This window comes from Fundulus heteroclitus, chromosome 4 (assembly GCF_011125445.2).
Source record: "Fundulus heteroclitus isolate FHET01 chromosome 4, MU-UCD_Fhet_4.1, whole genome shotgun sequence".
Classification (NCBI taxonomy): domain Eukaryota; kingdom Metazoa; phylum Chordata; class Actinopteri; order Cyprinodontiformes; family Fundulidae; genus Fundulus; species Fundulus heteroclitus.
In genome coordinates, this window is record NC_046364.1 from 27,647,145 (window position 1) to 27,671,784 (window position 24,640).

The 24,640-nt window shown below is 40.3% G+C and overlaps 1 protein-coding gene across 2 annotated transcripts in view; it reads left to right on the forward strand.

Annotated features, from left to right (window-relative positions):
• lrrk1 (leucine-rich repeat kinase 1) overlaps positions 1–24,640 on the forward strand; it is a 72,733-nt gene that overhangs the window by 6,474 nt on the left and 41,619 nt on the right. For both annotated transcript variants that reach the window (XM_012861629.3, XM_021315964.2), the window contains exons 2-16: positions 4,224–4,364; positions 10,867–11,048; positions 11,679–11,850; positions 13,142–13,321; positions 14,379–14,515; positions 16,002–16,228; positions 16,322–16,449; positions 16,790–16,953; positions 18,529–18,666; positions 19,496–19,608; positions 21,202–21,272; positions 22,811–22,940; positions 23,317–23,429; positions 23,857–24,071; positions 24,183–24,347. In XM_012861629.3, the coding sequence (XP_012717083.2) occupies positions 4,295–4,364; positions 10,867–11,048; positions 11,679–11,850; positions 13,142–13,321; positions 14,379–14,515; positions 16,002–16,228; positions 16,322–16,449; positions 16,790–16,953; positions 18,529–18,666; positions 19,496–19,608; positions 21,202–21,272; positions 22,811–22,940; positions 23,317–23,429; positions 23,857–24,071; positions 24,183–24,347 (2,205 nt within the window). In that variant the 5' untranslated portion in view covers positions 4,224–4,294. The remainder of the gene's footprint in view (positions 1–4,223; positions 4,365–10,866; positions 11,049–11,678; positions 11,851–13,141; positions 13,322–14,378; positions 14,516–16,001; positions 16,229–16,321; positions 16,450–16,789; positions 16,954–18,528; positions 18,667–19,495; positions 19,609–21,201; positions 21,273–22,810; positions 22,941–23,316; positions 23,430–23,856; positions 24,072–24,182; positions 24,348–24,640) is intronic.

A 24,640-nucleotide genomic window follows, 5' to 3' on the forward strand; every position in this document is an offset into this window, starting at 1 on the left:
TTAGTCTCATCTATCCTGAGGACATTGATCCAGAAGATTTGAGGTTCATTCAGGTGCAGCTTTGGAAACCACATGGTGCCATATTGATTTTATAAAGAAGAGGGTTTCCTCTGGTCAGGGGCGGTTCTAGACAGGGGCCAACAGGGGCCCATGCCCCTGTAGAAATGGCCCTGGCCCCTGTACTGAAAGCATGATGTTAAATAAACTTCTCATAATTATTTGCAATGGCAAAGAAACCATAACTGATTGGTCACTTTGACCAATATTATTTTTTACCTATACAGCTTTACTCTAAAAAGATTTTAAAACTTAAGATGTTTCACGTTTAGCTTTAGCTGTATTGAGCAGGGGGCAAAGTATTCAACTGCTAGATCAGGGGTCTGGAACCTGCAGTTCCAGAGCCACAAGTGGCTCACTTAATATTATTACACAGTTGAATATTGCCATTTTATTGTTTTTTAATTTTTTTGTTCTGTGCCCCTGTGAAAAAATACTGGCCCCACCTTGGCCCCCCTGGTAAATTTGGTCTAGAACCGCCCCTGCCTCTGGTAACCATTTGAAACAAGCCATACCTGTTCAATCCCCAATGAACCTTGGTGAGAATCATTGCCCAGTCTTCTTTTTACCATTTTTTTTTGTAATCTTTCTAACTTGATGACTTTGATTAACTGGCTTGTAACAACAGACTTACTCTCCCTTCTCCATACTCATCCTTTCCCAACTGGCTGCAGTTCTCTTATCACTTCCACCAATATTCTTCTGGACTGATCAGTCTAGTTGGCATCATACCTTTCTGCCTGCTCTCAGCTTCTAAGACTTATAAATCAATCATTGCGTATTCCCAACTTTCAGTAGAGCTTTGCAGGAATCCTGACTTTTACTCCATCCAAGTTTGACTTGCAGGAAACACAAAATTCATTTTATTACTGTTTGGGTAAAACAGGCTTGCATAAGTGTCTCTATTTCTTGGTCACTGTAGACATTTCAAGATTCTGTGGCTCTGCCTCTGAGACCTCCTATTCAGCCATTTCTGATCCAAATCTGTGATCTACTGTTGTTATGCCTCATTCTGCTCAGGAAGTTGTCAGAGCAGTAGTCAAATGAAGGGTAAGGCTAGGTTGCAGAATGAGTGTGATTTAGTGATACGATACAAAGCAAAGACTCTACCAGTGTCACAGTCAGGGGTGCAGGAGGACCAACGAGTTTTTTATTTACTTCCAGGGTCCCTCTCATTTGAGCAGTATCTTAATCAGCAGAATCTGATGCAGAGCGATGCTGAGGACCATGCACAGCATACTTATGTGTGTTTGAAGTGTTGAATCCATCTGTACAGCCTGTGACTGAGGATTGTGACTGAGAGTTTACCTGGGTATTATTGGAAATGACACAACATATCTCTTAAACTTGCTGTCCTAGTTAAATAATCAGAAAGCACACTCAGCCCCATAATCTGAAATAGAACCATGTGAACAATAAAGATGATCTGTAAAGTGGTTGAATTACCTAAAATGTACTTTTCCAAGCAAAGGTTCATTATTAAAACAGTTCCCTAGTCTCTCTACTTCTTCTTTTATGGCCCACACACTTAACAGTCTTCGTCAACCTCTCACAGCCGTCAGCAGAGTTGTTCTCATTGTAACATTGTTAAACCCACATACAGTGAGGCAAAAAAGGATTTATTCTGCCACTTATTGTCCAAGTTCTCCTTAGAAAGATGAGAGAGGTCTGGAATTTTCATCATAGGTTCACTTCAACTATGAGAGACAAAATTAGGGGGAAAAATTCTGGAAATCACATCGTAGGATTTTTTTTAAAGAATGTATTTGTAAATTATGGTGGAAAACAAGTATTTGGCCAATAAATTGAGTTGAACAAAGGTTCAGCTAAATACTTTGTAGCATAACCTTTGTGAGCAATGACATAGGCCGAATGTTTCCTGTAAGTCTTCGCCAGGTTTGCACCACTGTAGCTGCTACTTTGGCCCATTCCTCCGAGCAGATCTCCTCTAGATCAGTGATATTTTGGAGCTGTCGCTGGGCAACACAGACTTTCATCTCCCTCCACAAATGTTCTATATGGTTGAGGACTGGAGACTCGTTAGGCCACTCCAGGAGCTTAAAATACTTTTTGTGGCACCCATCCTTTCAGAATCAGAATCAAGATTCTGTTGTTGCCCGAGTGGTGTGTCTGGGATCATTATCATGCTGGAAGACCCAGCCATGTTCCATATTCAATGCTGTCACTGATGGAAGGAGGTTTTGGCTTAAAATCTCACCATACATGGCCCCGTTCATTCTTCCTTAACACGGATCAGTCATGAGCATGACGTTTCCACGCCAATGCTTCACAGTAGGTATGGTGTTCTTGGGATGACACTCAGCATTCTTCTTTCTCCAAACAAGACGAGTTCTAGTTTGGTTTCATCTGATCTCATGATATTCTCCCAATCCTCTCCTGGATCATCCATATGCTCTCATGCAAACTTCAAACAGGCCTTGACATGTACTGGTTTAAGCAGGGGAACATGCCTGGAACTGCAGGATTTGACTCCCTCTCTACGTAGTGTGTAACTGATGGTAGCCTTTGCTGCTTTGGTCCCAGCTCTCTACAGGTCATTCATCCTCTCTGTACCACTGGGATGTTTTTTCTCACCGTTCTCATGATCATTTTGACCCCACAGGGGGAAATCTTGCGTGAGGCCCCAGACCGAGTGAGATTATCAGTGGTCTTGTATGTCTTCCATTTTCTTATAATTGCTCCTACAGTTGATTTCTTCACACCAACCAGCTGCCTATTGTAGATTCACTCTTCCCAGCCTGCTTCAGGCCCACAATTGCCTTCCTGGTGTCCTTTGACAGCTCTTTGGTCTTGGCCATGGTTTGGAGTCTGAGTGTTTAAGGCTGTGGACAGGTGTCTTTTCTACAGGTAACGAGTTCAAACAGGTGCAATTAATACAGTTAACGAGCGGGGGGACAGAAGAGCTTCTTAAAGAAGACGTTACAGGTCTGTGAGGGCCAGACATCTTGCTTGGTTGTTATTGACCAAATACTTACTTTTCACGCTAAATTACAAATTAATTCTTTAAAAATCCTACGATATGATTTCCTGTTTTTTTTTTTCTTCTCATTTTGTCTCTCATAGTTGAAGTGAACTTATAATGACAATTACAGACCTCTCTCATCTTTCTAAGTGGAAGAACTTGGACAATCAGTGGATGAATAAATACTTTTTTGCCTCACTGTATTGATATCTGAACTCTTTTTTTTTTTCTGGTCCAACCCACACTTCTATCCATGAAACACATCCAAGCCAAAACACTGCTGACCTGAAGCTCATATGAAGGATTACACATCACTCTCATCCTCAAACAACTCAGCTGGCAGTTCCTCATACTTCCAGCTTTCTGCTCCATCTGTCAGCATTGGTCTCAGGAGCCAGTCTGCTCACTATCTTTGGAACGTAATTATATCATCCATCAAGAGCAGAGTGCTTTGCAAGATGTAAACCTCACTCTGAGCTACTCCAATAAACTCGCCAAGTCCACCAATCATCTCCATCTTTACTTTTTAAAGATTGTAGATAGTTTTTTGGCCATCTGTCCTATGCCCACTGATGTTTCTCCAATGTTCTGAAAATGAAATGGAAAACAATAAATATAGCTTTAATCCTGCTTTTTTCACCTGTATTATTTCAGAAAAGGGTTGTACTATTTGGAATAAAGCTGATTGTTAGAAAATTTTAATGTTTTTTAAGACAAAAATGTTCCATCTTAATTTAAAGACTATACTACTGGAATATTTGTGAAAAGAAGGAAGGTCTGGTTTGGAAACCTCAGGGACTCATTTTGAACATGCTGTGGTTCTCTTGGCATCTTCAGGCCTTGACTTTTAGTCCACACTGGAACTATTCACAAATATGTGTGAGGCAGTCAAGATGAGAATCAGCTCCTCGGTCTGAGTCTGAGGCCGTGGTCCTTAGCCAGAGGAAGGTGGACTGCTCCCCCCACGTGGGGGCAGGGGAGATTTAAGGTTTTGCCTCAGTGCCTTAAACGGATGACTCAGCCTTACAGAGTGTGCAGCCTTCCATCCTCTGGGGAAGCTTGGACTAGAGATGTGTGGGAGATGATGGCTTGATGTGCAAACAACTGTTTAATTAGATTTTTTTAAAATAAGGTTCCATATAGTTCAACTGATCCTCAGAAATGCTTTTTTTTCTTCGTGCAGGTTGTCAATCGTGTGCCGTTGAAGGACCTGTGTTCTGATTGTGATTAACTTCGCCACTGACTCCAGTAGGAATGTCCTACTGGTCTGTTGGCGTTTCCCAAGAAACTGGAGAGCCTCCCAGCAGCATGGAGCAAAGAAACGGTGAGTCATTTTCCATCATCTCATCATTCTCTCCAAATTCAGCCTTACGCTTGCCTTCAGTATGAAAGCCTTAGACCTGGCCTTCACACCACACTGCAAGATTGAAAAAGCTCATCCTGAAGACAAAGCTACTTTAAGCTAATTTGATTCTGTGTGTGAGTGACAGTAGAGCTGCTTAAATTTAGCAAAAAGAGAAGTGAAACCATCATAGTGAGAATCCAGAACTGTTGCTGTACGCCTTTTATATGGTCTAAGCTGTGCTCACCGAGCGCTGACAGAGCTTTCTGGTTTTAACCGTCAGTGAGACAGACAGGCTGTTTGCATTATTTGCATATACGTGACTACTTTGAGTTTACTAAAACATCCATTCATAGTGTTTCATAGTATTCATTATTTACAAAGTGTTCATCCTAACCGTGGTGCACCAAATCACCTGGGGCCCTACGTACACAAAAAAACCTGCGAGGGAAAAATTCACAAACAGCTCAGGATGTAAAAAAAAAAATGTGCCGTAGCCACACAAACCTTTTCAATCGACAGTAACAAATTGCAACGCCTGCCGAACAATTTAGTCCGGCCCTGTGGCTAAATGCATTATCATTATAAAAAAAAAAAAAAAATAAATAAATTTTTTTTTTTTCTTTTCTTTTCCCAGTGTCCTGTCTGGCAATGTGGCAATAAGATGCCACAAAGAGCTCATCAGATTTGACTTTCACAAGTGGACAAGATAAAAGGAAGAGAATGATAAAACAATTATTGAAAAAAAAACATGTATTTTGTTTAATTGAAAATATGCAGTGTGTGCACTGTGTTTTAATTAGCAGATTAAGCTTCAGGTGTGGAAAAATTTAAATAATTTCTTAATTTTTATCTGTTTGATGTATTTTCTCATGCAGGACAGTGTTTTTAAGTTCCAAAAAAGTGAATAAATGTTTTTCAACATTGTATAATCACTGTGATCAGTTCTTATGCATAATGCACTTAAGTAAATGTTTAACTGAGTAAAAGTATTGTTGAAATTGCACATACTTTTCTTAAAAACGCTGAGGTTATTCATAATATATTGTGTAAAAGTGAAATTATTTACTATAAAAATCAACAAGAAGTCCACATTTATTAGTTCTATTCAATCTTGCCATGAGTTTACTCGTGTGGCCCTCTTGAGATCAGATTAAGCTGTATGCGGCCCCTCAACCAAAATGAGTTTGACACCCCTGCCCTACACGGTAGCTGAACAGGTAGAAATAGCAATTTGCAGCAAGCAGCCAATCTCACCGGAGCAATCAACTGCACTTGTGTCGCTATATGGGCATCCTCTTTAAATGAATTTGCTTTTGTTCCATTCAATAAATCTATAACTATATGTGATATGCAAATATGCCTAACAAATACAGATGCATGTTGGCCAGTGCAACACATGATTCTTTTCTACTATGGAATAGTAGCTACTGTTGGAAACAGACTTTAAGCAGGGGCCGTTCACGATGGACGGCTTCTAGGTAAGTTTGATTATTTTACATGAGGTCCTGAATCAGTTTAGGGATTTAATTGTTCCTCACATTGTGCGTTTGATGACAGTCCTGCTACAAATATGGGGAACATATTTACATATTTACCTGTTTTATGTCGGCCACAGATCTTCCATTCGCATTTACGACATTCACCACCTTCACCACCTTCTGCCACTGCATTTGTTTCCTTTTGTTACTGATTCCAGAGAAATGACTGGCGAAGAAAATTCGACACCTTGCCTCCACCTCCGGTACTAATACCTTTGTTTCACATTTTGTGAATCTCCTCTTCTTTCCCTTCCTGACCCCCGCCGTTGTCATAGTTTTTTGGACACGTGGTTGGCACGTTCCAGCTATTTATACTACTTTGCATATTTATTTGTAGGCAGGAGCAGGACCATGTGGTTCCTGCTAGTGATGAGAAGGACAGTTGTTTTGAGTGTACTGAATCACTAGGATCAGTTCATTAAAATTATTCGTTCAATGATTTAACTAAAAATGTTTTTAGTTAAAGGAACTAAAAAAAAATAATTTTCGATTCCTTACAGTTAAAATAGGCAATAAGCATGGCTCAGGTCCACATTTAGTGTGCAATTCGTAGAGCTTTAACTGCATTTTCTATTCTTTTACATTTGAAATAGGTAATATCATGGCTTTAGTGACACTAAGAGCGCTATTTATAGAACCTTAACTGCCTAATTTGTTTGTAAAACAGGTAATAAGAATCAGACAGACTCTTCACATTCTCTTTTTACCTTATTTTGAAGTTCTAAGAACTTGAAATGAATTAGCTCAGTTGGAAATAGGAAAAAATATATCTCTAAATAAGACTTTTGGATAAAACATTTATCACTTCTGAAAAAGCTATAATTCAAGATTTTGTCAGAAAAAAAATCTATTGCATCTATTGTATTATCTATCCAAAATCACATTTGTCTTATCTCAGTCCATTGGTGTAGTATGCGATTAAGTAACATAGCGCCACTTTCAGTATGGTTTGCATACAGCACAAATTGGAGCAGTTTGTTCGTTCACACTGTAACACAGGCTTCATAGGCTGAGTCACTGTGCAACCGGATCAACTGAGAAAGTAACAGAAAGTAACTTAACTGAGTAATCAGCATTTTCAGTCAAAGGATCAAAATTACCAGGGACAGGGGTTGTAAATTAGCATTCTGCTCCAAGCTCTATGTACGGTGCATCAGTTGCCCACTGGTAACAAAGTTTTGTTGTAATGTCCCTGTTAAAATAAATTAAATTAAAAGAAAGTAGTGATTCAGTTCAGTTCTTTCACACAAATGATCCATTCGTTTGAATGACTCATGATCAACGCAACACTAGTCCCTGCAGCTGTGCCCCACTAATTCCTATGTATAAAGCAAAGGTGTCTGGTCACACGTGTTTGTACGGTTTTTATACAGCGGTGTGATTTGTGTGCCGCAAGTTTCAAAATCTTCTCGCTGCCGCCAGCTTTTAGTTGGAAACTGCACACTTTTTTTATTTACTCATGAAGCCCAGACCACCAGGGCAAATTTCTTTGTGTAAAACTAGTCAATAAACCTCAATGTGATTGGTTACTTTGACCTTCCTCAGCTGGGGCTTCTTCAGGTCTACTCATTCAAGGCCAATACATTTTCTGCAAGAACAGAGACATTTCGCTGTGTTCTATTTGTCCAGTACTCAGACCTCCGAGTAGGAACTGGAGCAACCCCAAAGTCGGAATTACAAGTCAGAAAGCTTGTAATTGCATTCAGTTCTTATTCACAATTTGTTTAGTGTCCCAACTTTTTTGGAATCCGGTTTGTAGCATCAGTCTTACAGGTACTACTTTTCAGTGTTCATAAGACATGATGATTCAGTGCTATTTATATGGACCAAATACCGCGTAGAACAGTGTTATTGTCATTGTTGTTGTTTTAACAACAGTGGCCATAGTTGCTAAAAGAGCAATGAAGAAATGCCACCTATGTCAGTTGAACAGTTCAGCACGGCTTAAAAAAGACAAATATTTTGGAATTAAATGTGACTTTAAAACACATTCTAAGATGTGGATGTGTTGGTGGTAGGTGGCTGCTTCTCAGCCCTGCAGTAGAAGCTGGAAAGGTCATCTGCCAGATGAGGGTGGACGGGCTCCTATAGTCCGTGATTTTTCTCTAAGCATTCCAAACTTTGACTGGGTCCCTGGTAGAAAAAATATTTTTCAGCCTGTCTGCACAGCGTCTTTAAGCTGCCTTGATATCAATTGAGTTCAGTTTTATTTATACAGCACCAATTCACAGCACATCATCTCAAGGCACTTTACAAAGTCAAATTCAATCAATCAGACAGACAAATTGGTCAAAAAGTTTCCTATTTAAGGAAACCCAGTAGATTGTATCGGGTTTTTATAAGCAGCATTCACTCCTCGTGAAAGTCGTCTGCATTGTCCATGGCTTTGCAGCAATCCCTCATACTGAGCAAGCATGAAGCGACAGTGGAGAGGAAAACTCCCTTTTAACAGGAAGGAAAACCTCCAGCAGAACCAGGCTCAGTATGAACGGTCATCTGCCTCGACCGACTGGAGGTTACAGAAGACAGAGCAGAGACACAAAAGCACAGAAGCACACATTGATCCAGGAATCCTTTCGATGTTAAAATAGTAATGGCAGATCGTCTGTGAGCTTTTTCTTGGCCTGCTTATACAGAGCCCAGTCTCTACTGCTGTAAGCCTCTTCCTTGTTTTCATGCAGGTTATTTAAATGTGAAGGGAAGTGTAGTTTGTTGTTGTTATATGTGTGAAAGGTCTTTGTCTGCACACACGTCCTCAAAAAGTGATGTTCGATTTCACAGTGGCAGTAAAAGAATTCTGGTCAGTGGACGAAGCTTCAAACACACTCCAATTTTTGCATTTAAAGCATGCCTATATATTTTTTTTTGACTCATCAGTCCACTTCCTAGCAGTCCTAACTACTGGCTTAGAGGTTTTCAGTTTTTTTTCCTGTAAATTGGAATGAGATGAAGCAGGCAGTGATCAGAAAGTCACAGAGCGGCACCTGTTTACAACATAGTATGCATCCTAGGCTTAAAGCTCTCTAGGCTATAATCATCAAATTTAACAAAATAAGCTGACCATGTAAAAGTTGTAAAAGGCTCTGTCTAAGCAAGCCTAGCCAAATGCATTGAGTCGCCAACTATTCAACAACCCCTCCATCTGTACACACCATAAAGTGTGTGGTGACAGTGGAGAGGAATTCTAGGTTATGGGAATGCTTTCATTTTTGATGTGATGTTATTAGAGTTTTGCAGAATATTTATTTATAAAATCAATACTGGATTTTTGCTAATTAAATGGCAAATTAGTTACACACTGTCCCATTAAGAGTAAATTTCACTGCAGCTGAACCTGCTTAAACTTTTTTATGATCCAGAAAACAGTTTCCTGCATGTGAGGCCGTTCTGATGGAAAGGTTTGGCTGCAAGCTGTTTTTTTTATCAACAATGTCTTGTCAAGTGAGACCCGCCTACAGATCTAATATCAGTGGTAGGTGAGTTCAGAAGAGTTGAGTCATCTGTTTATATGGCAGACAGGAGACGGCAAACTCTACTATAGCTTCTGTACAGACAGAAGTCTGCAAGTGATTTACTTATTGGATGGAAGCAGCTTTATATTTATCTGATTCTTTAATCTCAAGGTCTCTTGCAGGTTTCCGATGTGTTAGGAGAGGAATGATGCTGGATTTAAATCTGTCTATTGTGAGTCAAATGGTTTCACTCCCTCAGGGTTTTTCAAATAGCATAAGCACAGCACTCTGACTCCACTTGTTTTTTCATTATTAATTTAAAAGTGACTGCCATTAAACTTGATCCATCTGCTCAAACAGACCGGATAGAAATGAAAATAATAATAAATAATAATACAGTAGTACAATTAAATGTAAACAAAGGTGGACTACAAGGAAAAGGTGCTGCAGGTTCGTTGATAGAGGGTGTCAACTTGAAAGGAACTGTAAAGACACACACACACACACACACACACACACACACACACACACACACACACGCACACACACACACACGCACACACACACACACACACACACACACACACTTTATGAACTGCAAGGCAACCGTGCTACCATCAACTTGAAAGAACAAGTCTGTTGACTTGTTTTTAGGCTTGATGCTCTTACAGGAAAAATGTTTTCTTTATCTGGATTTTACCAACGATATAATATATGATCACATTTGATCACAGGCTCACACATTCATTTCCTCTACCAATTGCTGCCCTCTGCTGTTCTCATGCACATTGTTTGACTTTGTTGTAGGTTAGGATTAATTATGGTTTAATGTTTTAAATGTTAAAGGTTTAAGGTGGGGGTTGTGTTTTAGAACTTTGTTTCTAGCTGGGAGAATGAGATTCCTCCCAACTAGGTCCAAGTTTTCACACTGTCTGCTCAGCATAAGCAGACGTCCAGTGGGTGGGTGTAGTTTTAATGTAGGATCATGACGATACTTCCTGCCTCGACCGACTGGGGCTTAGAGAAGACAGAACTGAGACACAACAAGAGAAACAAAAAAAGCACAGAAGCACACATTGATCCAGTAATCTGTTCTACATTAGATGGTAGTAGCGGGTGATCTGTCTTCCCTGGATGATGTCACAGCTAATCTTTGCACTCAAAAGATTTTCAGACGGAAGAGTTTTGGTTCGATATGATCCTAATTCTCTTTCCACATTCCAGTAAACTGGTCCTGATGTGAACTTGGAGTCTGTGTTAGTTGTGTATGCGGACAGTAATGTTGAGTGTAGTTTGAACCGAGTGTTCAGCCTGTGGGTGGGACCTTATCTTTTTCAAACCAGATCAATATCAGTGCTGTAAGTTGCTATGAACAGTTTGTTACACGTGTGTCCTGAGGATTTTGCTCCTTTCACAATGTGCACTAGATGTTAGATTTTGTGAAACCAAAATGCTCAACTTTTCAACTTCTCTTTTTCTTTTTTTTGTCAGGCACTGGGGAGGAAACGGGAGCCGAGGCATCCCTGGTGGAGACTGCTGATCCCAACTCCAGAAAGGCTTCAACCTTGGAGAAAATCAAGGCAGCATATGAAGACGGTGATGAGGAGACTGCGAGGGAGCTGATTCAGCAGGCCTGCTGTGTGGACTGCTCCATGGGGATCCAGCCTGATGGAGTGAGTCAGTCGTGTCAAAAAGCAGGTTAAATAGGCTCATATCAAGCTTTGTTTTTGATCACTGGTACGGTCAAACCCCAGAATAATCAAAAATATCACATGATCTGAACAAAGGACATTATGACTCCATGCTTGGGGATTGTTGTGGTTTTCGGTCTCGTTTCTCGTTTTTCACAGGTAATAACAATGCTGAAAACAATAGCAAAGAAGTATAATTTCCCCCTCTTTAAAAACGACATTGTCTGCCCTTCAGATGTACCTGATTATTTCAAATATGTGGGAACTTAAATGTGATGGAGTGAATTTTGATATGTTAATGACTTCAGGCTCAAACGTAGACATAAAAACGGAGGTTCCTCTTTAAGGGTAGGGAATATCTCGCTGGCGATGCTGTCAACAGGATACTTTATTAAACGTATACTTAATAAAGTATTCATTTTTCAATGTATTCAAGTTCAATAAATAAATAAAAATATAAATAATGCCAACATTGAGTATGAAAGGGAAAACTTTAATGGTGATGTCATTGGAAGATTTCTTTCAATGCTAGTTGTATGAACTGGGACTATGTATTAGATATGCAGAAATTAGAGGCCTGAGGTAATCTTCTTATTACGTGTCTTCTTCCAGGTCCGTCTGCTGACTGTGGCCACTCAGCACTCTGATGTAGCGAGTGTCTGCTACCTTCTAAAAGAAGCCCGTGTCCCTGTGCCTCAGGAGCCATCACTCTGCAATCCGGCCGTTCTGGCAGCACATTGTGGCTTTAGCAACCTGCTCAAAGAGATGCTGGATTCTATACATGGTACGAGAAGAAACAGCTCATCACATATTCTAGATTTCACTTTTAATTTTAATCCATTTCAAAATTCATTTAATGATACCCATGTATGTTGGTGTGACTAAAACTGTATGTGGCGTGGGGCTAAATTTTAAGCAAATGAAATGGATTTCAACGTAAAGTCCTTTCATGTGTTTTGAGGTTTATGAGTCACTTTTTATGCCTTACCTTTTTGTATTTCTTCATGAAGATGCAGGGTGTAGAATATGGTGTTCTACAGCACTGAGACAAGTATGTTACTTTTAATGTGACATGATTCAATCCAATCCAATTTAAATTTTATTTATATAGCGCCAGTTCATGAAACATGTCATCTCAAGGCACTTTCAAAGTCAAGTTCGATCAGATTATACAGATTAGTCAAAACAAATCTCCTATCTAAGGAACATGATGTATCCTTTCCTTTTTTTGTCCTTGTTTAAGGACCAACTAGCAACACTGGTTTATTGTTAAGTGCTCGATGAATGCCTCCCTAAATTGTCATGTGATTATTACTAGCTTGGTTAATCCAAAAGTAGGTCAGGCAGCTGAATGCAGGTAGGTTATCTCAAGGCATCTCAGCATCCAGCAGAACAGAGCAGGCAACACAGGCCACTCTCTGAAACTACCAGCATATACCGAACTTCAGGAATTTTGAGGGCAATGTGCTGGCAATTGTTCACCTTCAGAGATCTCCTCTGTACCAAAGATTATAGTGTCCCAAAGTTAAAGCTTTAGCTCAGGTTTAGCAACTTTTTTTTCCTCAAGTGATAAAGTGTAGAAAACATGAAGAAAAAAAACCCAATGAAAAGGCTGTTTTCTACACTCTAAATTCAGCTCTTACATCTTCCTTACATTTAAAGTCAATGTTAGATTTGCTGATCACAGCAGCTAGCAGCCTCTTGGCTCCAGGCACACCTTGCTAACGTAGGCATAGATACAGTATTTATTTGGTCTGTTGTTTTTTTGAGCGTTATTTGTAGTTGTTAAATGTGATGTAAGTCTGTTGTTAGGATGTGATGAACTGTTTGTTTTTGTAGTCACTGATGTTTTTATAATGAGAATGGACCCCAGGAAGAATAGTCCTTACTGTGGTAGGTACTAATGGGGATCCTTAAATAAAGCAATAGAGAAATAACTCTAAAAACATACATGCTCAGCTTTGAGCAGGTATATTTTCCTGTTTTCTGCTTTCAGAGAACCCTGGAAAGTTTGACAGTTACAGTTTTTTTATGAAGCAGTAAATATACAGTAACATCTCTCGCCCACCATTTAGGCACATGTCTGAAGAGAGATCTGGTGAACTGCCTGCTGACCACAGCGTGTGAGCAGGGCCACCTGGATGTGGTTCGTCTGCTCGTCCACAGCTATGATGCCGACGTGAAGGACTTTGCCATCCACAGCGATGAGTTTGCTGTCCTGCATGGGCTGCCGCTGTATGCAGCCGCAAAAGCAAGTAAGAAGACAGATACAACAGGGGTATAATCTGAGGAAGCATGAAGAGTGGGATTTCCATCGTTGTACTTTCTTGATGTGTAATTACATTTGATAATTAAAAAGTATTGATGGTCTAAAAACATCAACAGATTGATTCAACCATTTGTCCTGTCTTTCAGCAGATGTCTTCAGCAAATGGGTCTTGTCCTTTTCCTGGTGTTGCTTTATCATTAGGTCTTAAATGTGGCTCCTTGTATTAATTGAGGTTGGTGGCAGACAGAAAAATAGAAATGAGAGCTTATTGACTGGTCTTAGTCCTTTTTAATTTTCAAGCTTTTAAATGAAATCTAAGTCACGTTAAGTCAAAGGGCAAGGGCTGTGGTTTCTGATTTAAAATAACTTGGAAGGGAAACACTCATTTTAATCAGCCCACTGATGCAAGGTCTAAATGTGAAAACATTGTCTCTGTAAAGGCGCAGCTCTTATTTGATATTGTCAGTATTCTGCCGTGGATTAGGATTCTGGATCTGTTATAGATATAGTACATGTAATGTGTTTGAAACAGAATTCTCCTGTTTCAGAAAATACAAGAAATATTTCCATGTATGGGGTTATCCTGTTGTAAAAGCAATAGTCAGGAAATGTATTAGAAGGTTAATTTACCAAAACAATGTGGTTGTTAAAGTTGAGGTGTGAGTGCATGAAGACACCTGGGTTTTGTCCCTGCCCAGGGTGTGTACTACCACCTGCCCAATGACTGCCAGAGATAGACTCCAGCCCTCTGCCACCCTGCAAGGACATGTAGTTATAGACAATTGATGAATGGCTTGATATCAGAAATATATACAATGAAAAAAAGAAACCAGGAAAGCTCTGTCTGAAATGATTAGAGCACAGTTCACACCAGGTGTCTATAGGCTTCATAGTTTGAGAAACTCTGAACAAACAGAAAAACAGTAAGACACAAGACGTGTCCTACCAGATGTGCCAAAAGAGTTCAGGAGAAAGATTCTTAAATACCTTGTTAGCTCTGGGCTTTCATGGGGATGGGCTAAACGATGTGTTTTGTGTTCTAGGTAATGAAGAGATCGCTCATTACTTACTAGAGAATGGTGCTGAATTTTCATCTTACACCCTGATGGACTATCCAGACTTCAGCAAGCGTCTCCTGAGACAGAAACTCCAGGAAACATCTGGTGAAAATGGAGTGGAGGTCTGTGTGTTAACTAAAACAAGTCAGGTTTTATCTTTACTAAGAACACAAATAATAATGATAACACTGGTTCAAATGTTTGATATATCTATTATTAGCTAATTATATTTTACCATGTGCAGTCATTCAGAATGACTGATAATAAAAAAGGTGTTAATGTATGAAGTAGAGTCAGCTAAAGCAAATCTCCATGTAGTCATTTTAATACATATTTGGATTCCACATTTCAGCCGACCTTAATTCCTAACGTCTTCGTCAAGAGCAGCATTCATTGCCGTACTCTGAGAACACTTCTCGTTTCATTTTTTACCCTCACAAATCACAGATTTATTATCCTATGTTCACACTGCAGGTCTTAATGCTCAATCCAGAATTTTCTCTGAAAACTGACCTTTTTTTTTCTAGGTCATTTACATTACTTTTAAATGTTGCCTATATCTGCCAACAAAGAGAACTGCTTGCAGCTCCAAACTGACTCGATTGCACAAAAGCAAAATAACAATGACATCACGCCCAGCACGCTTTGGTCCAGGAAACATGACGGAAATAGGTGTTATGGCTTTAAGTGTCCAATGGAAGCCATTTAATATGTCAGCAGTTATTGAGGGGGAAACACAAATAAAAAGAGGAGTGAGACTAGGTATTGGTTACCTAATTTAGCAGAGAGGTCTGTTTGGATGCAGGGACGTAGCCAGGATTGGTAGAACGTCAACAACTTCACAGAGACAGAGATCATTTAGACCTTTAGGAGGAGCAACGTTTAATTATACGTGTCAACACCTCCCCTCTCGACCAATAAGGCAGGGCACATGGAAGAAGGTCGATCCTTTGCATTGCAATAGGTTCAGATTACCTCACGTTGGCTAAACTCTTTGGCTTTGCAAAGTCCTCTGTGTGCAGGATTTAATAAAACCTTTGCACTGCCGTGCACCATATCCCTCATCCAAATGATTGCTATGCGAGCTTCCAGTTTGGCTTAAATGGAGGTTTTGCTCCATTTATTAATGAGGTGGACAGTGGAGGGACAGTCTTGCTGTTCCTGTCACAGCTGCCATTCATCCTGCTAACTGCCATCACTTGCCATCGGCGCAAAGTTGTGAAAAATGTCGATGTGACGTTAGAGTCGCATCAAATCCACCTTGGTTGTTCCCACTAGAGTCACCTTCCTAAAGATCAGGAACAAGTCAGATTCAGGACCATATGCAGGTGGCTCAGATCTGACTTGAAAAAATCTGATCTGAACGTTCATTGGTTCTTAAAAGTCTGACCTGGACACTTGATCCAAAAACTACCTGATTTGGGCCACATTTGCCTGCAGTGGGAATGGGCCCTAACTTTCATTACAATCTTGCAAATTCCCATTTGATGTTAGTTCTAATGTTAGCAAGACATGTTTATAGCCAGCAGGTGTAAAATGTCACATTTGCTGGTGTCTCTGAGATCATGCATCATGTGGGTCAGTCTGCATGTCTCTTTCTGTCTGCAGACTGTCAGTGTGTACTGGAGCGGCTTGAAGCTGCCATATTTGGAGCTGGACTGGTTCCTGGATGTCTGCTCCCAGATTACACACCTGGATCTGTCCTCCAACAGCCTCGGTGCTGTGCCCTCGGTGGTCCCCTGGGGTCTCATCCAATTGAAAACTCTGAATCTGTCTAACAATGCTCTTAAAGAACTGCCGTTTGCTCAGAACTCCCAGGATGTTATCTGCTCCAGGTACATGACCTTTTACATGCTGTACAATGACATGTGTCAAAACAGTTAAATGGTAGATTTTGCTTCTCAGACCTCCTCTTTTCAATGGTTCAGGTTACAAGTGGTGAATCTCTCTCAGAACCAGCTTAAGAGTTTACCAACTGGACTTCTCCATCTGACCCACCTTCAGAAACTCCGTGCTGCCGATAATCAGCTCACCAGCCTGTTCGACGTCCCTGCCAGTATGTTCCATATCAGATTTACGGTGCTGCTCGAGGACTTTGCATCTTCTGGAAGTTGTGCCACTGAAATCTGAAATATTTTCTAAGTCAAAGAAAGAGGAAAGCTGTTCAGTTGTTTTGCTTTCAGGCGTTGTGGATTCATGTGTAGAGTTAATTGTTGTGGTGAAAGTAAAGCAGCCTTGAGCTAGCACACTGTCATTCGGCTGTATGTCTGCATTCTGTATAATATATATAAAGAATATTACAATTGAATTTAAAAGTGATGCAGTTGTACATGATATGTTTAGGTTGTGTTTTTTCTTCCACATATATAAAACTTGTTTTAAATTGTTACTGTCAGATGTGAACTGGATCGGTCTCCGTAGGCTGGAGGAGCTGGAGGTGGCCGGCAATCGTCTAACCAGCCTTCCTACATCAGTCATGCATTGTTTAAAGTTACTGCGCTGCCTTGATGTGAGCAGAAACAGACTGACCGCGTTCCCAGACCCCTGGGCCTGCCCACTGGTAAGATGCCCAGCTGCTTCAGAACCGCTGTTTTATTCATCAACAATAAACAATCATATATTAAATTACCAATGTAAGCAGGTATCTAGGATCTTACCTTCATGTCTACAAAGAAAATGACATGATTCATTCAGCATCTGTTACAAGCCAGGTTGTTTAATTGCACTGCTAGCTTCAGTTTTTGATGGAGCTCCCAGGACATGGGTTTAATCCGAAGGAGATTGAATCTTAACATAAAGTGCTTTGCAACATTTTGAAGTGTGTATAGAAGTTATTATTAGTTGATCTACATCTAATTGAAAACCCCCCATGAAAGTCAGATATTATTTTCCAGAATTACGTTGTTTTCTGCAATTATACCACATTTTCCTCATCCTTCCGCTGCTCTCCGGGAGCTCTAGCTGCTCAGTCGCTAAAATCTACATCCAGTGAATCAGTTTAGTTAATGAAAACTGGCCTTAGTATATTCTTGGCATACATAGTGTGAATGCACGGTGATAGATCTGTTGCGCCCAAGCAGTGATCTGTGACGCAGAGATCAGCTTTAATTATTGGTTTTATGTATCAGTTGATTAACCGAAGAATCCTGTACTAGGTGTACTTTTAGTCAGTATGTATGTTGGAATAATATTAAAGAGAAAAACACCATACATGTGTAGAAATACATTTTTGTGTAAATGTTAAATGCTGAAAGTGTTTTAAGGTCAGTGCAAATGAAACAAATGAAGAAGTGGTTTAATAAGATGAATTGCATGTTTTTGGGTGTGAAGATGTTCTGTGCAGTTACTGATAGAAATGTAAGCCTGTGTGAGTTAGGCATCAGATCAGTGCAAAGACATTTTTGGTAATTATAATGTTGAAGAGAATAAAGGTAGGATTTGAAGAATGACAATTCAATAGGAAAGCATTGCCCACCAAGGCCTTGGATGACCTGACAGGTCTAAAGGAGTCTGAGGTCTGGGCCGGCATCCCTCAGGTTACATCTGAAAGTAGCCTTCAGACTGAAAGAAAAGCTGAAAAGCAGTTTCAAGCTGACTCGTCTCTTAGTCAGAGAAAACCTAGAATCTGCCTCCTCTTGTTCTGGCCTCTGTCAGAACAGTTCATTAGTAAGTCTGATCAGGAGTCTGCATAATGTAGACAAAACCTGATTAACAAAGGCTACAGTTTGTTTTTTCATTGTGGTAAAAGATGGCAAATAACAGAGAGACAAGGACTCTAGAGAACTACAGCAAAAACTGCATTGAGGTACATTCAGAGTTCCTGATCAGACGCTGCTGGCTGTTCTTGCATTGGGTCACAGGAGGGATAGCAGTGTTGGCTCTAAAAGGAAAACAATATTTACATGCATGTTTTACAGCAAAGTGTGCAGACTCCAAGTGTGAAACATGAAACAAATACGCTCAGAGGGTGCAGAAGCAGTGATAGGGGCGTCCTACTTATCGTAACCATTTAGAGAAGATCCTACTCGTGGATAAACAATTATGGATTGGCAGCAAACCTGTATGTAAATCAAACAGAATCTAAAATGCCGTCACTGTAACACCGTTTACATTTTTCTGGCTCCTTTTAATGTAGAAGAACTGCAAAGCTTCTTCCAATATAATTGAGAACCTGCCGAACACCATCTCCATCTTCTGGAGGAGTCAGCTGCAGGAGGTGGACTTCTCTGAGAACTGCATCAAAGAGCTTCCCTCCTACATCTTTGAACTGGAGGTATGGACCATCATGTGGATTGTTATTGGGTGTGTTTATGTGCTTCTACAATTAATTACGTAAATATATAAAACTCATTTTCCACAGCTTTCCCATGTAAACAATGCCTCTCTGTGCTGAGGCAGTTAACCCCATTTAAATGAGGCGTTATCAGTTTAGTTCAAACTAAACAATACTTTATTAATCCTAAAGGGAAATCAAAAGTTGTTATTCATATTATCTAGTTTTCTTCAAAGAGTTGTTTCTTCAAAGAGCGTGCTCATGGTTGTTCATAAACCTCTTCATGAGTTTTATTTCCCCAAAAAGATTGTCCACTATACCTTTAACTGTTGGCGTGTGTAAACATTTTTTAGATCCAATGGGTTTTATTTGTTTTCCTACCCTTACCTCCATAGCTTGTAGATTTTATCGGTCATTCCATGCCAACTCCACCTGTTTGAAATGAACCCACTTGTTTTCCGAGTCAAACGCTCTGGGTTGATTTACTTGGCTTATAACCAGATTTGTAGAACCACTAAGCTTGATTTGCATCGTATCAAATCTTGGAAATGAAAAAGGAAATGCCTTTACATGCACTAGAAAACAGGGGGTAGTGGTAAGAGTGCCATTTGGCTTTGGTTTGTATTCAGAAACCTTAACTATAGCATGAACTCTGGCAGCGTAAAAGTGCCCAGTGCTGTTATTGTTGGTTGATCTTGACTGAACTCTTCAGGATGTCGCTATGATGTCACCAGCGGGTACAGGGGTCTGAGGATGAGGAACACTACCATCCTGCAGTATGTCGGCGCTTTCTGCTGTCTCACCCTCCTCGCATTCATTTCCTCTCCAGGCTATTGTCTCATTAAAACTCTGTGGGAATCTCATTGAAACGCTCCCTGCTCCCAATAAGTGGAAGTGCTCTAAGCTCAAGACTCTGGATCTCTCCAGGAACCAGCTTGGCAGGTAGGTCCGCCCACACACGTGTAGACACTTCCTGGTTCACTGGCAGCCAGTTCAAATGATCTGGCAGTGAATTACTCTGGGTAAAAATCACCTTCAACTAAGTTGATTGATCGATTCTTTAAAACATAACATTTTATATTATATGGTGTTTAGCTATTATTATGCCGTTTTTAAAGTGGGATAGTTTGGAAATCCACCTTTTGGTATGAAGAAAAGACTAAATATAAATATAAGGTCATTAACAAATCAGAATAGCATTGAAAGGTTTCACTTGTTGGAGCAACTATTGACTAAGTGAAACACATTATATAGATTCATTACATAGACTGACGTGTTGTAACCTTTATTATGTGAATTATGATACAGCAAATGCAAACACTAGTTTTGTTGTGACTTATGTAAGGATGTGCTTTAAAGCATGTAAACTGCAGCTTAGGCCTTTTCATCCTCGTGCTCCTCACTACTCACTATGAGGCCAGGGCTTTGTGCCAAATGCTTTTTAAACTTAAACCCCAACATGGACACATCACATCTTCCCTTGACCTCAGCACCCTGCCCTACGTGTGGAGCATGGAGGTGTGTGCGCTTTTTCCTCCATCAAATGTGCCGCTATGTGATGTAAGTCGCAGCTTTGTGATGAGGCCAGCATGCCACCACCAAGATGAACCCTCACATTTTCATCAGGGAAGTTTAGGGCATGCGCTCATTCTCTCATGATGATGGAACATAAATGCTTAAGGAGTTCTTGATGCAACCTAGAAGACCAAGAACCTAGTGAGACAAAACGATGGACTGATTTTCCATCATTGTGAGTTCTGAATGAAAGCGTGCACAAACTACCTTATTCAACCCTATTTAAACAGGATCTAATTTATTTCACAACTGGATAAAAAAAGAGCAAACATTGGTTTGTGGTGTAGATATTAGGAGGAAATGGACACTAGCTCTCTTGTCATTCTGTCCTCTCCTGCCATTCCACTGTGTGTTTGTCTTTTTCTGCTAACCTGGACTTGTCAGCACATGTTGCCTGCGTAGAGCGTCTTCTAGGACCGCTGAAAGAGTTGCAAGGGTTGGGCTTGATTTTCAGCAGCAACTTTCAGTCTCATTGGGAAAACCAAAAAAATAAAAAAGTTCCACTTTTCTACGGAACAAGAGTAACCACTTCTTCTTTGCATGTTGACCTTTTCTTTTCCACGGAGTTCTTGGTTAGCTCAATGACGGCAAAGTGATTGTTCTAAAGGTTTTGACTGGTTTTCTGTAGATGCAATTCTGCTAACCTAGACTAACCAGTGGTTTTCTTATATTTTATATTTGTACAGCCTTTTTTAAATATGTTTAATTAATATGGAAAAGAAAATGTTTTTTCTGCTTCAGTTGGAACCATTACAGCATTGCTACTCATTTACACTGTCACTTAAGAAGAAAAATGTGTTGTGTTAAACTTCTTTAACATAAGAGAAATGTAAGCTGAGCCAATATTTTAAACTAACGGACGCACAGGAACTGTACTGTGAATAAAAGGGACATTGTGTGTCTCTAATGCTATTAAAGTAGGTGTGTACTTCTTACTTGACTGCAAATTCTGTGTTTTAGAACTGAAGAGGGGCCCAAATCCAGGAGGCTTGCTTTCCTGACAACATGGAACAGGAGGGATCCAGACCCAGGTAATACAGCATTAGCAGTAAGTGAGTTATTCTGTGGAGTCCAGTTGATGTGGAACAAGCACAAGTTGGTTTTCAAAGAGGTGGAAAGCAATAGTAATGCAAACTCGGTCTTTTACAGTACACCCATTAATTTAGTATAATTCTTGTCATCAGTTCACAAAGTAGAATATTTAATATATCTGACTAGAATTCACTACACTACACTGTTCATTTCTTGTTTGTTAACCTTTCTTTGAAAAGCATCATCTGTTGGAATGCTCTACCATGCGGTAGGAGGGGAACAACTACAGGAATGATAAGATCTCAGGCTGAGTTTAACTGAGTTTTGATGTAGACAGAGAAATAATTAGCAAAAAAACAACAATATCAAGCGTTCTTCACTGGTAGAGCAGTTGAACTGTAGTTTCTGTCCCGGCCCTCGTTGTGTAAAGCCAACAATGCAGCAGGTCACCTTCTTTCTTGTTTTTTGTCAGACAGATGCCTTCATTGTGTTAAATTTGCATAGCAGGAAACACACCTTGCCTTGCACAGGTTTTGACAGTGAAATAGCTTTACAAAGTCTGGTGTGCATGCCTTTGGTGCAAGTGGAAGGCAGCAGACTGTCTGCCCAGATTTTTTTTAAGCTTTATATACAAATTTTATTTGTTGCCACAATTTGTCTCTCATCTTTCAATTTAACTAGCATAAGCGTTGTAAATGCCCCTTTTTTTACCCTTAAGGTTTTTACGGCACTAGTGGCACATTTTGTACAGTGGACTGACAGGAAAGGGGGTACGACAGAGGGGTAGAGACATGCGGCAAAGGACCACAGGTCCGTACATGGGTGGCGCGCACTAACCACTGCGCCACTGAAGAACACCCTTGTAAATTGCCCCTTTGAGCAAAAACATACAAATTAATGTGCGGACAATTATTTTCCGTGTTTGTACGGGAGAACATGGTCCGCAACAAGACCTTTAATTCAAATTCCAGGTCCTGCTTGTGATCACACTCCTGCTACTGTCTAGTTAACTATTTCTTTGTAAGTATCCGTATTATCGTAGTAGAAATCGCTACGAAGTACTCAACCTTTCTCAGGGAAACAAACAACAAAAAAAGAATGACATCTGGATGATCTTTTGATTTATTTTTATGGGTTTTATGATTAACATTGTAGAGATGTTTTGTAACATTGGAGTTTGCATGGTGTTTTATCTGTGTAATCTTATATACTATCAGCATTGTTTGTGCTCTAACGACTTATTTTCCTGCATTTTTCTTTTAATTCTTACCTGCTCTTGGTTCTGCAGATGGAAACTAGCTAAGCTAGAATCTGGTGCAGTGAATCTTTACTGTTAGAGTTTAATGTTTTTCTGTATACTGTCCCTGAATCAATAAACCAAAGTGTTAACACAGACGATTTGCCCTGGGGCTTTTGAATGCTACGAAGATCCCTGTTCTGTAAACATTCATTTTCATTAGAAACATGCATTCTATGGTCTATAATGGGTGTGTTTGAGCTGAGAAGCTATGACTCTCGTTCTTACTCCGTTTCATAGTGTGTCCTATTGAGTTTCCCAGCGCTCTGCGAGATTCCCTGGAAGTGCTTATCCTGAATGATAACCAGCTGGAGTGCATTCCCCAGTCCCTGTGTGGTCTGAACAACCTTACTGAGCTGTATCTCTCCAAGTGAGTCCCTCTGTGCGTCTCCCTGACTGCTGACATGGTGTTGAAGTCAACATGTGGAAGTGATGTTTGGGATTTAAAACAAATGGAATCATTTATTGTGGTTAAATAAAACTGTTACCATCAGTGTCTTTGCATGACATCAGCCCACTGAACAGAAGCTATTCTATTCAAGAAACAATTTACTGACTTAATTACATTTTGTTGTTCTCATAGGATAAAAATGATCATAGTTAACTTAGATTGATCTCGTTTAAAATGTTCTACCAAGTAGGTGACAAGCATCTAGATTCCACGGCTTGGACTTTCAGACAGCTGCTAGCTGAGGATGTCTCTTGCCGTCAGTTGCTGATGGATGTTCCTGTTTTTCTGCTGATAGTAATCCTGGGATCCGGGAGCTACCGGCAGAACTCGGACAACTTTCCAACCTGTGGCAGCTGGACATTGAAAACCTCAACATTAACAATATCCCACAGGCAGTAAGAAATGAAGGTACTGCTTCACTATAGAAACACTCTTTATAGAAACAATAAATGGCATTTTAAGTTCTGTTTTATAAAAGCTAAGTGCTCTGCTGCTAGATCAGTCTTGTTTGTTTCCCCTTTTAAATAAACAAGCAAAGGAACGTCCTCTTATGTGGGTAATTCTATTGCTGATGCTTGGTGTTGTAGTTGATAAACTCCTCTTAATTTGACATAAATCACTTTATTTAGTTATTAATGTTTTATATCAGGTCCCGTTTTTAGTTTTTATAATCTTAGACAAAGGACATGTTGCGTTTTACACACAGTGGCCCTGTACTAACCCTGTGAATAATACTGTGAAGTACTGAAGATTCTAATAAAACAGGGTGTGCACATGAAATTCAGATGCATCCTGTCTGAACTCCTCTGTGGTCCTGTCATGTGTTGGAAAACAGGCCCTGCTTCTGTTCTGGCATTCCTCCGGGCTCAGCTTCGAAAAGCAGAGCCCTGCAGACTGCTGAAGATGCTGGTGGTCGGTCCGCCCCGGCAGGGGAAGTCAGCCCTGGTAGAGGCTCTACTCACGGGCAAGGCATCTCCCTTCACCCCCTCAGACTGCAGCATCTCCACCTTCAGCTGGGAGCTGGAAAAACCCAATGCAGGCAAAAATAATGTGAGGAAGCTGCAGAGAACTCATACTATGCATTTACTGTGAGCTCAGCATGCAGGTGGACTCAGACCTTACAACTGATCGCTGGCATATTTCCTCATGTGGTCTACACAGAAGGAGTCAGTCATGTTCAACATGTGGGATATTGGTGGTCCGGCGAGCATGACCACAGTGAACCAGTGTTTCTTCACTGATAAATCACTGTATGTGGTTATCTGGAACCTTGCTCTGGGAGAAGAGGCTGTGGCAAACCTGCAGACATGGCTTCTCAACATTGAGGTGATTTTTTTCTTCTCACAAACACATTTACACATATTTATTTTATGATGAGTCTTATTTAAAGCAGGTCACTGTTCAGTACTGAATTATTAGCCCTTTTTACACTGGCCCTACTCTAAGGTAGGGCCAGTGTAAAAAGTGTGCGGTTCTGGTTGGTCAGCCGGGCTCCACTTTATTCTACTGTTGTTGGTTTTCAGCAGACCCAGTAAGGCCCGAGGGTTGATGAACACATCCTGAGCGTGGCTTTAGCCCCACCTCCAGCTGTCTGTGTTGCTAAAAAGCTGAAGTGTCCA